This window comes from Synchytrium microbalum (genome assembly GCF_006535985.1).
Source record: "Synchytrium microbalum strain JEL517 chromosome Unknown SmJEL517_scf0008, whole genome shotgun sequence".
In the NCBI taxonomy this organism is placed as follows: Eukaryota; Fungi; Chytridiomycota; class Chytridiomycetes; order Synchytriales; family Synchytriaceae; genus Synchytrium; species Synchytrium microbalum.
This window is the reverse complement of record NW_022158357.1, coordinates 594,094-607,464: the sequence shown is the minus strand read 5'-3', so window position 1 is coordinate 607,464 and position 13,371 is coordinate 594,094. Positions and strand designations below refer to the sequence as shown.

Here is a 13,371-nt window from a genome sequence, read left to right as displayed (position 1 = left end):
CTATTAAAGGAATCTAGAATATTATAAATACCTATGTGCAAACAGCCTGAACTTGGCCAAGTTCTCTAGATGTTTCGTGTTTGGTGTCGACTCTTTCGCTGCGAGTTCATAGTGCATAGCTGAACTACGACCAGAGCTACATGCAGAGCTAATCGCATTCTCCCTCCGTATCAGTGTATGCGTCCGATTGCATCATCGCCTTTGTTCCAAAATTGCAGTGTTAAATTATATATATATATTACAGCAAGCAGCAGCATATGGTTATTATTATTTAACTATTATGGTTTGGCCCTCGCAATAGATAACGATTCTCGGAATGAATTTGGTCGTACACTGCAGGATACTCGTCCATCATATGGTCAACACACTTTTGCCAAAGAGCCCACTTCCCGTCCCTATCCAATGGCTCGAGCATAGTAATAAAAGTCTTCGTTTCTGCCCTTATCTTAAATTTGGGCATGGTTTCCATGAGAACCTGTGCAGCCTTATCGTGCATTCCACAACGATGTAGAGCCTCAACATACGAATTCCATACATTCACGACGAGGACTCCATATTCTGGATGGGCCTTATCTAGTCTTATCAATTCAGCCATGAATGCTTCAACATATCCTCCTATTTTACAAAATCCGATAGTGTCGAGCAGCATGCAAGTACCCCACGAGTTCAAACGATCGTCGGGATGGTTCAATGCGAATTGGCATAATTGCCATATTCGTTCAATGTCACCAATTTTCCGAGGTGAAGAGTAAGATCTTGCTAGATGGACCAGGGTCACCATGTCAATCCTCCAATTGACCATCTTCTGTTCAGCAAGTTTGTAGACGGCACTGACCGAATATTCAGCAGCTTTCGGGTCATTGTTATCTGCATATTTTTTAACGATGGATGCTATGATATGATTCCACAATTCCAACCTGACAATATCATCTTCCATCAGGATAAGTGAGATTTGTAAGGCCACACCCGCATCCTCTAAAGCTATCTTCGCTATGATGGGCGGATATCCTGCTTGGTGTCCTATATGAGACTTGGCAGACGGGTCTTGCAAGAGCCGTAATGCTAGATCGAGTCGTTTACAAGTACAGAAGGCTTTACATACTGCAGCCAACATGGCTCCTCCTTCTACTTCTAGTATCTCTTCGCGCGAGAGATGAGATACCACCCTGCGCCAGACTTCAATGAGAAGCGTCACATCACCTAAAGAAGCCACATCCTTTATGAGCCTAGTGTACAGTTCATGTGGCATGGGTTGATCGGAATGATGTTTCTTATACAGCTCTACAGCTTCTTCTTCTCTGCGATTCCTTCGTAAAGCATCATAGAGTCTGAATAGCCGTGTGGAGTGTCCTTTTATTCGAGGGTTTATGTTTTCAAATACCATTTCAGCGGCAACTACACTTTCTTGAACCAAAGATTCGAAGCTCCTATTAACCATGTCGGAATCACAGTCTGCCGGGTCATGGAGCGGATAGTGCTTTACAAGAAGAGAGTAAGCCAAGTCCACTCTCTTCGCTTTCATACATGCGTTGAAAGCAGGAGCCACTGTAGTGCCAATAGATTTTATCTTGTATTTTGTTTGGCAGGTTTCGAGCAAGCGAGTAAGGTTTTCTAGATCGTCAGCCTTTGCCATGAGAGACAGCAGGACAATTACACTCCTTCGAGTCGGTTTACGCCTTCTGGCGATGCGATCATCTATGTATTTGATAACTTGAGCAAAGTTCATACCCTGTGGACTCGAGCTCAATATTAGGTCCTCGTCTTGACCAGTTTTCATGACCAGCTCACCATATCTAGCTCTAATGAATCGTTCTATGCGCTCTCGATGCTGGGCCATGAGTGCCCCGTTTCCTGGAGTTGCGATAGTGGCGGGGCTGGGAGTCATCAAGAATATTAGGTACGAGTATACAGGATCCGGCAAATCAGCCAATGGTGGTGCAGAAGGAGTTCTGGGCATTTTCGCGAGTAGAATGTCCCAAACAGTTTCGTGAGTTGGTCGTTCTCCCAGCCATTCCGTCAAGTACTCCAAAGCCTGTTCTCGAGAAGCAGCACTTGATATGGGCGCAGGCAACGACATTCCTAACAGGCTACTACCAGTACTGCGATGATCATATTTGACTGCGGTCAATTGACTCACAGGGTGTGGCTGCTGATGCATCTGTTTTACAAGTCTACGTTTTTTACGATTTAATGTCGAGGGATTGGACACTGTCTGCAATAGTGGAGCCTCCAAGTCCATGTCTGGCGATGGTGATATCGATACAGGAGAAGGATTTGGCTTCAGTATAGGAGGTCGTCCATTCCTCTTGGTGGCATGCACCGTGCTCGTCGACATTGTATGTTGCGCCAGCTTGACACCTAAACTAGGACCTACAGGGAGAAAGAGAGAAGATACTGCCCTTTTCAGACACGTCTGTGAGCTACTCATTGCCTGAATTACTTGCCCTTATTATGAACAAAATGAAGCTTATGTTATTATTTTCTGTTGACGAAAAAGAGCGATTTTGACGCATTTCCAAATTAGAGACACTCCCGTACAAATTCATCATGACTGGACAGGAACTCTCTAGGAAGAAAAGAATGGGCTCTACCATCTCGGGATCTAGTAAACACAAGAAACAAAAAACCGTCATCAAAGCAGCAAATCATCTAAAACTCGCAACAATTCCACATCCCTTCAACATCTTGCCACTGGGAAATCTCTATTTGGCTTCCAAGGATGATACTGAAAAGAGAACGACTGGACTTGGAAGGCTCCATCGTTTGCCAGACGAGCTACTCGTCACATTTCTCGCACAATTGCATCTCAGTGCTCGAGATCTATGCAGATTATCACAATGCAGTCAAATGCTCTATGCTTTCGTATGCACATCGTGGACTTACTCGTTGTTCGGGCTGTCTTTAAAGTTTTAAGAAACATGATGATCTGACTCACTCTTCTTCTCAACGTCCCACTAGTCTCGGAACGATGATCTATGGCGAAGCATGTATACCCGAGATTTTGGTTCGAAAGGCGGTCTCAATTTTAAATCTACTTGGCTTTATACCTATGCCACATCATCAGCTGCGCATGTCGCAGAACCACGACCGATTCGCTTACGTGGAATCTACTCTGACGTGCTATACCTTCCACACTTTTATAACACTGTCCCACTTGATCGATTGTGTGGTGTAAATGTAGAAAACATTGACCGTAGATCGTGTCTGTCTCTAGACTCGTTCATTGCAGAATACGGCATACCAAACAAACCAGTCATAATAACTGACATTGTCACCAAATGGCCAGCATTTGAGAAATGGAATGAAGAGTATCTCTTAAAGCAGTGTGGAGAAAGGACCTTTCGTGCTGAAGCTATAGACTTAACTATGAACGAGTACCTGAACTATGCCCGTCAGTGTCATGAGGAAGCGCCATTGGTAAGCAACATTTGGTGATTTTTTGGCTTCCTACGTCCCAACTCACAAAAAACCCCCGTCTTCCTATCGTAGTATCTTTTCGATAAGAAGTTCGGCGACTCGTCATCCTTGACGCAGGACTTTACAGTCCCTCCATACTTTCAAGAGGACATGCTTGCTCTCCTTGGTGACAAAAGGCCAGATTACAGGTGGCTGATTGTTGGTCCAACCAGATCAGGTAGTTCAACATCGTAATATCTTTTTTGCAGTCTCTCCAACGATTCGAACATGTTTGTTTTTCGTTTGCCAGGCTCAACATTCCATTTGGATCCAAACTCTACCTCAGCCTATAACGCAGTGATTAAAGGAAGCAAGAAATGGATCATGTAAGGTTTTGATCATTGATCAAATGATTTAGGACAGTGTTAACATACGAGTGTAATTTAGGTATCCACCAGGCACTCTACCTCCAGGTGTCTACCTTTCAGAAGATGGCTCTGAAGTAACGTCACCGTTGTCTGTGACTGAATGGTGAGTGAGATTCGGTATCTCCTCTCGAGAATCGATTCTGAAGATCAGTGGTTTTTTTTGCCTGTCATCGTCTTCCACCGTCTCCTCAAACTCTTCCCGTACTTGAAAGGTTTGTCAACTTCTACTCTCGGCAAAACGACACCTCTGCAGTTAAACCAATAGAATGTGTCTGTCGTGCAGGAGAAGTCATTTTTGTTCCTTATGGTAATCATCGTCCTTTCGCTTTCCTCCCTTCATGCTATCTTAACTCACAACCACCACGCAAATTACATAGGATGGTTTCACCTGGTAGTAAACCTCGAGCCATCAATCGCCTTAACGCAAAACTTCACATCCTCATATGCATTACCAAAAGTACTGGATTGGTTGGAAACTAATCCAGAACAGGTTTCAGGATATAGTGGCCAAGACTTGTACAGTGATTTGAAGCAGGCTTTGGTATCGTCACGACCTGATCTTGTGCTATCCGAGTCAACGCATGAAGGCAAAACACAACAGCAACCGTCAACAGCAAACACAACTAGTACTTGGACTCAAATCCAACAATCACAACAAGACTCGAAACCTTTTAGCTTTGCATTTTATAACGATGATATTTGAACAAAATAGAAAATCTTAATAAATCATTGCTAGTTTGCTGGTTGCTGAAAGTTATTTACAAAAAAAAGTAGTAGAATAATATTACACGTGCCTCCCAAAACATATACACCTCACCGCAGCATGCACCCGTTATACATATAAATCACTATCGTGATATAGATTGAGCGCGTATCCAAACATGACGTCCGAGCCGTTTCCTAATCTCCTTTGAAAGATCCTTGATGGCTACAGCTTGTTCACCAGCACCTACACCACTATTGGACAAGCCAAGACCATCACATAACGATACATCTATCCCTTCTAGTTTGGCAAAATACTTGTATGCCTTATTCAACCCCTTCTTTGTGACGTTACCACATTCTCTTATAGACAGAGTTTGGAGTGTACCACCAACAGCTTGAGCTATACGTTCCAAACTGGTATCATTGATTTGTCGCGAGTTGGCCACATCCAAGTGAGTCAACCTTGGTAGCGGCGTTGTTGTTATAAAGTTTATAAGACCAGTATCGGACATTTCAGCACTAGGGTTCGCAATACAGAGGGATACAAGACCTAGTTGTTTGTGTGGTGAAGATGTGATTGCTGGGATTCCTACCAAACCACCAAGGACACCACTGCAACTGCTAGGGCCACTATTGCTACTATTATGGGTGCTACTACCATTTCCTTGACGGGCTTGCAATTTTGCGAGTGATCCAAAAATTTCATCTCCGACACTCGGACAACTAGCAATGTCGATTGAAGTCAACTCTTTAGCATAGTCCAAAATACCATTGACGCCCTCATGTGTGACATTATAGACAGCTCGAAGCTTGAGAGTTTTGAGCAACTTCAGTTCTCGACCCAGTAACTGGAGAATTTCATCATTTAGTGGGACAAGATACTCAAGCTGGAGTTCCGTTAACTGAGAGAATCTATACAATACACGACTCAAGCCAGTAGTAGACATCTTATTGGTACCACTCAAAGATAAGGACTTGAGTTGGTTGCGTACTCGAGCCACTTTTGTAAACTGATACAAAAAGTGATCGTCGAGCCATTCGGCTGCACCAGATACAGATACGCTAGTCAGATTGGCAAAAGTATCTGCTACGAATCCACTAACGTCAAAAGCCACGGGATGTTTAAAGTCTTGAGCATTTACGGCTCTGAAGGTGAAGGATGTGAGGAAGCGAGTATAATCCGTGGACAAGTGTGGATACTTGGCAGCCTGAGTGATTTCAGAATCTGACGATGTGACGTCTGATTCGTTGGCTGGTTGTGGTTCACCATTACTATTACTAACATTGTTAGGCTCAGGGAACAAGAATTTCTTTGGTTGTTTGGCAGAGTAGGTGTTTTTGCTAACCACCTAAAGTTTGTGAATATGGAGCATTAGAAGTCTGTGTTGAATTGGTCGTTTAAGAGACTTGACGATAAGTCGTAGAACGTACCTTAAACATCATGTATACCCCACCGAGCGATCTGAATCGTGGAGCTTCCCATATGACTGGTACACCAGCATCTCTGATAGCCTTACATACACACAATGCTGATATTATTTCTCCAACTATGCCTCTTCTCATCGCATACCTAAAGACCTGTGCAAAAGCCTCCCTGAGCAGGACCTCGCCTTCAGGTAGTGTATGTGGAGACGATCGAGCCGAAGATGCGTTCGTATACGACAAGTCAGTCTCTTCGTCAACGTCCATCGAGTCTTCATCTGATAGTGCCGAAACTATGTTACGTCTTTCAGTATCAACACGATAAATGACGTGTCCATCTTCTCCCATAAACGTCTCTGGACCAGGTTTGGCTGGAGTTTGGATGACGGCCTTCTCCATTGATCGTGAAATCCTTCTTACACCTCGTGGCGTGCTGACAATCAAGTCTTGTTGATTTCCTGCACCCAGGGGTGGTTTACCGCCTAGACCAAACAGCACTTTTGCACCAGAGTTTCTAGGTGGAGGGGCCTTCCCAGCTCCAGATACATTCAACATATTCATGGATGTGACAGATTCATCCAAGCCAACTGGTTGTGGGCGATAAAGTGGTGCTGCTGCTGCTATGGCTGCAGGTGCACGTACTGCTGGTGACATGGTAGTTCCAGGCATACCAGGTATCCCAACGCGAGCTCTAGTTCGAGGCGACGTCCAAAAGTCTTCGTCTTCAGGATCTATTTTCTTCATAGGTGATCTCCATGACGTAAAGGCTGATCCAGGCTGGCTTCGTGCAGGTGGTAGTCTGGGTTCAATTTGCTGCTGTGGTGATTGTGGTAGACTATAAGTGGCGTATGCAATGTCCTTTATACCACTTTTGATATTGGTGTTATCGTTCGGAGAAGGCTTGTTATCATCAAACATATTATCAAGACTCGTTCCGATTTTACTGGCAGTACGTTTTAGTGGTGCCATATCTGGTGCTGTGGTAGTGGGAGTACTCGACGCAGCACGACGAGGTGATGATCGTAGCGCACCACCGACATTGAATCTAACCGGAGATACTGGAATGGGCTTAACTAGTGGTTTTACAGGCCCGGGTGATATTTCCATCAAGAATTGCTGAGGCGGCCTGTCACTATTGTTGTCGTTGCTGTTGTCGTTACCAGGCAAAGTTACCATCTCATCTGCTTTACCACCTCGTTGTGGCGTCCTATTCAACACTCTCTTATTCCTTCTAATATTATTATTTCTTTCGTTGCCATCATCTTCACTGGCAGTGGCAGTGGGGACAACCAGCGGACTTTCAGCGACTTTACGTTTCTTGTTGATGCCATCAAACCCGGTTCTTGTACTACTAGGAACACCAGCCAATACCATATTCTCTTCTTCACTATGTGATTTGGCGACCAATTCCATTGACTTGTCGTTGTAGTGACTAGCACCACTACTATTACTAGTATTTCCTAGATCTGTATTGTTGGCACGGTGCATCGGAGTCGGCGATAGTCGAGCGAGACAATTGCCTAGCGTGTCATTACCAATAGGCGTACTAGCAGGCAAGAGTCCCATGCCACAATCATCACCACCACCAGGACTTTTCAATGCAGTCTTGAATAGGGTTTGCTTTCCACGTCCAGTACTTGATGATGGAGTAGCGAGACTGCCAGGTGGCACAGTTCCAGGCCTTTGGTGATGTCGAGTACCATGACTATGCTTTTTATTGGTAGAAGGAGGAGGTGGTGGTGCAGGTGCTTCTTGTTTCCAAAAGTCGGCTTCTTTGGGATTTAGAGCTGTGATGGGACTAATATTTGCAACCCTGCTGGGCTGTACGTCAGCAGCTTCTCGCTTGCGTTGCTGCAGCCTAGTGTTCCTAGCTGGAGTCTGGTCTGTTCTGGTCTGCATGACAATCTTTGGATTTTTTCAGAGTTGATGTTGGCAGAGAAGAGAGTGTTGCCACTAGATCTTTACAAGAGGAGGATGCACTGTAGTGGTTGGAAGCTGATCTATAAACTATTTCTGCGAAATTGCCTTGTATGGACGCCTTTATCTGCTTGTTACAACACTAGTCAGTAATTCTGTATAAGTGACGAGGGTTACATCTAGTTACGCACCTTAATAAAAACGTAGCGGAACCAGACTGGTGTCTGTCTACGGTAAGATGTCTAGTTCTTGACTGTTCTATTCCTTGTAAGCATCAAATATCTTATGGATGTGTTGAAATATGCCAAAAAAAAAGGACGAGTGTCCCGTAGTGAACAGGGCAAAGTAGGGGAAGACATGTGCTTTTCATGTAATGAATTCACTGTTCCGGCCCTCAAAACCGTCGTTCCTCCTCTTTAAACACGCTTTCATGCGAGACTCGCCGCAATTCATACAGCATATCATGTCACCAAAATCTAGGAAACGAAGACGCTAGCTGCTTCCAATTCGTGATTCGTGATGAGAGTATATTGTTGTACACTATTTGTTTAGAATTACTAGGAAGATTTGTTAAAGCATATGTTTGTTGGTTTCACGACGGTCACACACATATAGACACGCTAAAAAAATACTCAAGACCACAACAAAAGCGAAAAAAGCAATATAATGAGTTCATCTCTACCAAGCAGATTGTTGTTATTGTCGCTGGGAATGCTTTGGTTATTGCCATCTAGCCATACAATTGTCCCGTTTGGTTCATTTGGGTTGTCTCGTCGTTGTTGCCACTTGCTGATGCTATATGGTCGATTCAGGATGCTGTGCAGCAATGTGCATGACATGTGGGAGATGGGATTGATGGAAGTGATGGTATGTGTTTGCACCATGATGGGCTTCAGACAACACGGCAGACTCTGATACTGTCCTGTCACGACTAGACCGTACCATAAGAGGCTGAGAAGCAGCTAGTAGCGGCTGTGGAGAACGAGATTGCTCCGTTCTTGTGGAGGTTGATGGCGAGGGAGCAACTGCAATATGGGGTCCGTTACCATTTTGATGTTGCTGCTGCTGTTGATGTGACCCTCCTCCTCTAGATTTGCCACCTTTCCCTCTCTGAGAAATATATAGTTAGAAACCAATTTGAGTAAAAAGACAAATTCCAAGGTGAAGCCAAAAGCACTCACCCCGCCACCTCTCGTGCCACGATAGGAAGAGCCTCCATTCCTTCTAGCATTACCACCAGATGGGTTTGAAGCACTAGTGCTACCGTTGCTACTATTGCTGTTGTTGAATATACCATTCCATCGTGCATTAGATCGATCCGATGCCACTGGAGCTGCTACTGTTTCTTCGTCCAAAGCGAAGCTCTCAGAGGTTGGTACGATGTTTCCTACTACAGCAGTATTACTATTGCTACCAATATTACTGGATACCATTTCGGCATATCGGCCTCGTTCCAATGCGTCCCGATATGATTCTGGCCTTGGTAGAATCGGTGCTAAAGGGGGTGTCGAGAATCCAGCAGGAGTTACCGACCCAGATACATAGCCAGCACTATTGGCCAACGTCCATGATGGATCCCTTGGACTTTGAGACGGTGGGACGGAAGAAGATCTCTTGCGATTTCCAGCATCATCACCACGACCAGGATGCCCACTATTCTGATGTGGGTGTCGATGATGATCTCTAATCTCATGTCGACGAGATCGCGTGGTGGAATGACTGCTATTAGGCCGACCACCAAATTGACTGCTGCCACCACTATTACTTCCATCCTCATTAGATTCCGGTAACGTGGGCCACACATTAAAAGGTTGCTTGGCTTCTCGTTGAGAAGAATTTGACCATATTTTGACTCCCTTTTTCATCGCTTTACCCTTTCGTTTCGGTTGATCAGAAGGTGCATCAATATTATTATCTTCCGGCGATGGACACGGAGAATCTTCTATCGGTGGAGGAGACTCACTAGACGTCGTTGTAGCGGAAGCATAGGTATCGGGACTCGGTGGTATTGCTACTACATCCATGGAATGTTGTGGCGCTGAAGCTCTTCTTTCTTGCCTTACATCAGCCCATTGGTGCGGATTTGGTGTAGCTGACGACGACGATGCAGACGATGCCGTAGAGGACATGGATGACGATAGAAAGGCAGTAGAAGTATGAGTTTGATGATGAAGTGGCAGGCTCGATGTTGGTAGTACTGCAGGAGAGGTTCGTCCTAAACTAGCAGATATAGACGGAGATGATGGCGTCTGTGTTGCGGATTCTCTCACCTCATCCCTCATCACAAACTCAGACCTGCCATCAACTCGAGATACACCAGCAGCCAAAGTAGGACTCGTTATACCATTTACTAGAGGTGGACGACTAGGTGGCATTCCTAATCCACCAGTCTGAGTGCCCCTGTGTTCTAAAGCTACGACTGGTACCGGACTCGACGAATAATTTCGTCTGTCTTGTCTATCGTGATTTCGGTTTTGTTGGTGCTGCTGTTGTTGTGTATGTTGAGATGATGAAGAACGCTGACGCTGCTGCTGCTGTTGATGATGCGGCTGAGGTTGTGTAGGTGGTTTTTGTGTTTCATACCTTCTGTCATGATTTGACTTTGCACCACCATGATATCCATTAGTAGACCGGTAATCCTTGACACCATAATCTCTAATACCAAACTCATCGAATACTCGTTCATTGTATTCTGGGTATTCACGAGGTTGAGAAAGAGCTTTTGGTTGTCGCCCCTCGTCGTTGGAATTACTCGTTCCATGATACTCGGCTGGGAAGACTCTCCTCTCTGTATTCGTAGCAGCATTTCGACGATCTTCCATTGGAGAGTTTGGCAGATCTGGTGAAGTGCCTGACTCAAATCCACCTTGTGAAGATGTTGACGGTGACATGCCCTGCCTAGAAGAATACGACACCGCATACGATTGCTGCTGTGAGAAATTATAACTGTTGGAATTATAGTATGATGAGGGATAAGAGGAATAGCCGTATCCGTTATTGGATGAATGGTAGTTTCGATTATTATTCCTCCAATTATTTGATTGACCACCTCTGGACTTGCCACTACCGTTACTATAGTGACCGCCGTTCGTACCATTCATTTTATGTGGTCCATTTCCATTCAATGCTGCAGCTGGGAGCATTCCGTTGGCATCAGACGAGACAATTATGCCATTTCCATATACATCAGTCGAGTATGTCATCGGTGACCTACTACTTATTTTCGGAGTATACTTTTGACACACTGCATCCAAATCGACAGACGTCGACAGTATATGAGCTGCGGTCTCGAATTCCCATCGTAATCCAACTACAGTAGTGGCATCAGCCGAGTTTGCCAGATTTCGTGTGGTGGTGAATGGTTCTTCTATACACAGGTGCCTACACATTCGGTCCATCTCCATATTCCAGCCCTTTTCTTCCTTTGTCAGATAGCATCCACATCTGACTGATATCACATGGGTATCGTAATCAAACTCTACAGCAAATTTACGGAAGAAGGTATATAGCAGTGCTCCCAACGACTCGGTGTTTGCATGACCAAAATCTTTGAGAGAGTCGAGGTCGGAATAAAAAGAGCAGTCTACACCATCTTCCATTTTGGGTGGACCTGCAGTCCCATTTCGTAGTTGATCCAGATATAATTTTTGCAGTGACGGCAGTATAGGGGGATTGCGAGTTTGTAAAAAGTTGAGAAACTGCAATAAGTAAAGAATTGTCAGCCTGGTCGTGGGAAAATTTAGATAACCTCGAGCTCTGTCCTACCATTTGCACCCAACAATAACTACTCAGCGTTCCGCCTTTTACAGCTATTGGTAATGTTATAAATTAGGTCTAGACGTTGTGCAGTACACTAAAAGATTCTGGCAACTACCATCATTGAGATCTCTCTGCTTAGTCCAATGTTTGAGAACCAGCAGCAGCGGTCTCACTCTGTCATCCAATTCGACATATGCTTTGATGAATTCGGTATTCCTTAATGCGAGGGTATTATTTATGTTGACGTCACAATTTACATTACTGGATGCCAAAGTAGTGGTGAGAAGGTGAAGGAGGAAAATCAAGTCCAGGTGGAACTTACAAAATAGGATCATAAAATTTGCATATAGGCACTTTTGCTTTACTAATCGTATATACGTTTTGCATTTTATCTATAGGAAAGCCAGTGTGTGAGTCATTTTGTCGAAAACTAGCCTTCGATGCACCTCTTACTCCTTCTCATCGCATTTGCAAACACATGTACATTGGCCACTCCATTCTCTAAATCTTCCCATGGCGTTACTAGACATATATCGACATCACTAGATTCGGTTCCTAATCCGTTTATTGACGATCTAGTGAAAAGGAGTCACAGTCACCGAACATGTGTTTGAAATGCTCCACTATGTAGAAATTACCCAAATAAATAGGCTGTTATCGAATGATCTGGCCAGGTGTTATCCAGAATTCCCTGTAGCTTTTCCAGAAATCCCATTCTAGCAGTCTTAAACTCGTCTCGCGGTCTCAGAGTCTAATATACAAAAATGCCTCGAAGTCAGATTGAGGGTTTCTTACGAGTAGCGAAAAGCGACTGTTGCGAATCTGCGGCGTCTCTGATGGGGTTCGGGATCTGATTGCCTTACATTATATAAATCCAAAACCTGTTCTGTCAGTTGAGTTTCCTGATGAGTCGTCAAATGTTGCGGCAACGGAGGGTGCAAAGGCTTGAATGTAATAGTAGTATTGGCCAGAAGACTGTTTGTAGATGCAGTGGATTCAAATCCATCATCACTCACGGCCGAAGTATCTTCACCATTCGTTGCATGACTGGTGTCGGATGCGAGCTAAAAAGGACAGGGCAGAGATGGAGTGGGCAAACGAAAAAGGAATATATGCGATATGTTTTCGAATTCCAAGATGTATCATATGAGCGATGAGGTCAGTCCCATAGTGGGGGTTGTTGCTGTAAATTTTGGTCATAATTTCGTCGACCCCCAAAGACAGCGCATGTGAAAACAATCCCCTTTCAACAGGGATGGAGGCCAGTTCTGTGTATGCATATGTTTGCTTACCTCCCATTCTAGATATGCAAAGCGGATTCCCTTCGGCTTGCTTGGTATGGAGAGGTCGAGATTCATGGCCCTTGTCGTTTTAGATTCGAAATGGGAGGCCACAGTCCAGGCCTACTGCCGAAAGACGACGCAGCAGCAGTAGGGATACTATATTCACCAGCTATTATATATAATAATGTAGGGTCCGTGTAATCCACCCTCGGCAAACAACCAACGTGTACACGACGTTTCTTGCTCTTGTCAACTGGGCAATTGCTTCCTAGACGGCAATTCAAGACCGCTCGATACTGATTGCTAGATGATCTGAATGAATACAGGCTCTCGATGCTCCTTCCCTTTGTCTACTTGGGACGGCAAACAGCTTCAATGGATTGGTAGTGGAGTGTGTGGATTGAAAGGTGCCAGTTGCAGATACAGAACACCAAATCAACTCAGAGAACACACATATTCGG

The 13,371-nt window shown here is 44.6% G+C and overlaps 2 protein-coding genes across 2 annotated transcripts; one reads left to right on the top strand and one right to left on the bottom strand.

The window, feature by feature from the left end:
* Positions 1–2,580: 2,580 nt before the first annotated feature.
* SmJEL517_g02176 (uncharacterized protein) lies at positions 2,581–4,527 on the top strand (the record flags this gene model as incomplete). The annotated part of the gene is made up of 7 exons (XM_031168104.1): positions 2,581–2,862; positions 2,959–3,417; positions 3,490–3,634; positions 3,707–3,782; positions 3,844–3,927; positions 4,037–4,131; positions 4,202–4,527. The coding sequence occupies 7 exons, from the start codon at positions 2,581–2,583 to the stop codon at positions 4,525–4,527; spliced, it is 1,467 nt and encodes a 488-aa protein (XP_031025973.1).
* Positions 4,528–8,663: 4,136 nt separating this feature from the next.
* On the bottom strand, positions 8,664–12,985 carry SmJEL517_g02175 (uncharacterized protein; the record flags this gene model as incomplete). The annotated part of the gene is made up of 9 exons (XM_031168103.1): positions 8,664–8,978; positions 9,050–11,566; positions 11,634–11,677; positions 11,743–11,888; positions 11,950–12,019; positions 12,081–12,202; positions 12,266–12,378; positions 12,491–12,691; positions 12,920–12,985. The coding sequence occupies 9 exons, from the start codon at positions 12,983–12,985 to the stop codon at positions 8,664–8,666; spliced, it is 3,594 nt and encodes a 1,197-aa protein (XP_031025970.1).
* Between the last annotated feature and the right edge of the window lie 386 nt (positions 12,986–13,371).